The 3,004-nt window shown below is 33.3% G+C and overlaps 1 protein-coding gene across 1 annotated transcript; it reads right to left on the bottom strand.

The window, feature by feature from the left end:
* Window positions 1-1,343: 1,343 nt before the first annotated feature.
* LOC127096009 (uncharacterized mitochondrial protein AtMg00810-like) lies at window positions 1,344-2,315 on the bottom strand. The gene is made up of 3 exons (XM_051034638.1): window positions 2,163-2,315; window positions 1,709-1,920; window positions 1,344-1,650 (listed from the first exon to the last, which is right to left on the bottom strand). Exons 1-3 carry the CDS (start codon window positions 2,313-2,315, stop codon window positions 1,344-1,346), a joined length of 672 nt encoding a protein of 223 aa, XP_050890595.1.
* Window positions 2,316-3,004: the final 689 nt, after the last annotated feature.

Raw genomic sequence — 3,004 nt, forward strand, 5'->3', positions numbered from 1 at the left:
ACACAAACAAGCAAACACAAATTAAGGTAAAGGAAGATACAATCATCGAAACAAATCAATCAACTCTAAGAGAAATCGAATTAAGCATTTGAATATCAGAGAGAAGATTTGAAAGGAAAATAGATTTAATTTATAAGAACCTCAAAGTATGATGGAGGCACGATTACAGTAGATCAACCGTGTGAAATTTAGTTCTCCATGAATTCATACAAAGCTTAAAAATTCGTGAATATTGAATAATCCCTCCTGTAGCTGCGGATTTTCTAATATAACAAAAGGAAAATTTTGTCCCTTATGGAAACCGACCTGAAAATTACAAAACTGTCATAAACTGACCATTTTAATTAAGTTTAGAACTTCAACAAATTATTCTAGGTTTTTTCACTCTGAGTCTGCTTCTGACTTCAACATCCAAATTTTATCTAATTCTCTCAGCTTTCCAACTTATATTAGAATGCACAAAAAGGCATCCCATAGCCCAAGTTACGGTCTGCACATTGAGAATGTATCAATTAACTATTTAAGCTAAAAATAGAGTACAAAATTAAAATAAAGGTAAAAATATATTGAGCTTAGGAAACACACTAAAATAGTAAAAATAATAAAATAAATTATAGAAGTGTCTAAGCACAATAGTATAAGAGTGTGCATCAAAATGCACTAATCAGATATTAACATTTTCAAGAAACATCTCAATGGCTCTAAATCAAGCTTCTCAAAGATTATCTTGTGCAAACTCTTCAATGAATCTTTTCTTTATCTCTATGTAAGAAGTTGAAGACTTGAAGAAAAACAATGAGTTATTGACATTCAAAGAGCAGTTACTAATGAAATGACAACAAAAACTTTGTAAAAATGTCTCTATGTATTGAATATTAAGTATAATTTACAATCATTATATAGTTATACAAAGAAAAAAATAACGATCCTATTTTAGGAAGTAAATCATTATAGACCTTGATAAATAAATTATAATTCATTGTCACAATCTGTCACAATGAATGCTAACAATACAACTTATGCCAACCAATAATACTACAACTCATTACTCCCTCTCAAGTTGGAGATAGAGGATTATGAGATCCTAACTTGCCCGATAGCTCTTGAAATTATTTTGTTCCCAATGACTTTATGAAAATGTTTACTTGTTGTGACTTGGTTGGTATGTGGACAATAGCTATAATTCCCTTGACAGGGAAATCTTGAATAAAGTGACAATCTTCTTCAATATGTTTCATTCTTTAGTGGAAAACCAGATTCAAAGCTAAATGAATACCAACACGACTATCGGAACGTAGAACTGTAGGAGAATAACAATTTACTTATAAGTGTGTAAGTAATCTTCATAACCATATGACTTCACTTGTGGCGTGAGCCATTGCTCTATAATCTGCTTCACTCGAGGACCTTGATACAGTAGTTTGCTTTTTGGTTTTCCATGAAATGGGAGTTGTTCCTAACTTTATGACATAACCTGATACTGATCTTCTAGTTAATGGACATGATGCATAATTCGAATCACAATATGCAACTAGTCTAAGGTCATTATCTCTTGGTATGATGATTCCTTGCTCCAATGAAGACTTCAAGTACCTCAAAACATGCATGGCTGCATCCCAGTGCCCATGATGAGGTTCATGCATAAATTGACTAATAATATGTTAATTTCAGTATAGTTATTGTGAGATAAATGAGTCGTTTCACCAACCTATGGTACTGTGAAGGATTCTCATATAAAGGACTTGAATCCAATGCTAAATTATGGTTTGGTTCAAGTGGTGTAGATGAAGGATTGCAAGCTAGCATCCCACATTCATTTAGAATGTCTAAGGCATACTTTCTTTTACAAATGAATAATCTATAAGATCCACGAGCTAACTCTAGACCAAGAAAATATCTTAACTCCCCCAAGTTCTTCATCTGAAAACACTTACTGAGGTATTACTTCAATGTTTCACATGACTTTGCATCACTCCCATCACAACAAGGTCATCAACATAAATTAATACAACTATGAATATTGAACCATATGAATATGTAAACAAATTATGATCAGCTTCACATTCCTGGAAGCCACACTTTACCAATGCTTGACATAATTTTGAGTACCAATTATGTGAGGCTTGCCTAAGACCATATAATGACTTTCTTAGGAGACACACCATTTCTTTATCAAAAACATTGTAACCTGGCGGAACCTCCATATATACTTCCTCATCTAATTCCGCATGTAGGAGATCATTACTCATATTCATTTGGTGAAGTGTCCATCCTTTGGTCACTACAACATTAAGCAAACACCTCACAATTGTCATTTTGGCAACTGGTGCAAAGGTTCCATTGAAGTCATCTCATTCAACTATTGTGTATCCTTTTGCCATGATCCGAGCTTTGTATTTCTCAACCTCACCGATTGATTTGTATTTAACCTTGTATACCCATCTATAAGCCACTGCCTTCTTTCGTTTATAGAGCCTTGACATTTCCCATGTTTTATTTTCTTCCAATGATTTAAGTTCTTATGACATGGCTTCTCTCCATTCTTGTTTGTGAATGGCTTGCTTGTATGATTAAGGTTTTTAAATTCTTTCAACCATTGCAAGATAAGCTTGATGTTTTTGTGAAAACTCATCATAGTTTACATAGTTTTATATATGATAAATTATACCTGAAGAAGTTAATGTCTTTAGTGATGTACATGTGTGGATTTTCTCGGCTGAGTAGCAATAATAATCATCAAGTATTTTGGGTGGTTGTCTGTTCCTTGGCCCCATGTCCGTGTTTGTCATGGTTTCTCTCTCCTCCTTATTCTGAGGTTCTTTTACTTCAGTGATCACATCAGAATTTGTTTCAACGACTTATTCTTCTCTTGGTTCATTGAAAATTATGATTTGGTCTTGCTACCCATCATTGTTATACGTAATATCTTCTTCAATGGAATAAAAATCAAGAGTAAATGTTGGTGAAAGGTTTTATTCATTGCTGTCTTTTTCTTGCGGTGCAT

Source organism: Lathyrus oleraceus, chromosome 6 (genome assembly GCF_024323335.1).
Source record: "Lathyrus oleraceus cultivar Zhongwan6 chromosome 6, CAAS_Psat_ZW6_1.0, whole genome shotgun sequence".
NCBI lineage: Eukaryota > Viridiplantae > Streptophyta > Magnoliopsida > Fabales > Fabaceae > Lathyrus > Lathyrus oleraceus.

Bases quoted from the DNA above. Each gene is read 5' to 3' on its own strand.
- LOC127096009 (XM_051034638.1), bottom strand. From the start codon at position 2,315: ATGACAATTGTGAGGTGTTTGCTTAATGTTGTAGTGACCAAAGGATGG. The intron at 1,921-2,162 runs GTGTGTCTCCTA...AAGTGTTTTCAG, and splicing joins ATGTTTTTGATAAAGAAATG to ATGAAGAACTTGGGGGAGTT. The intron at 1,651-1,708 runs GTTGGTGAAACG...ACATATTATTAG, and splicing joins AATCCTTCACAGTACCATAG to TCAATTTATGCATGAACCTC.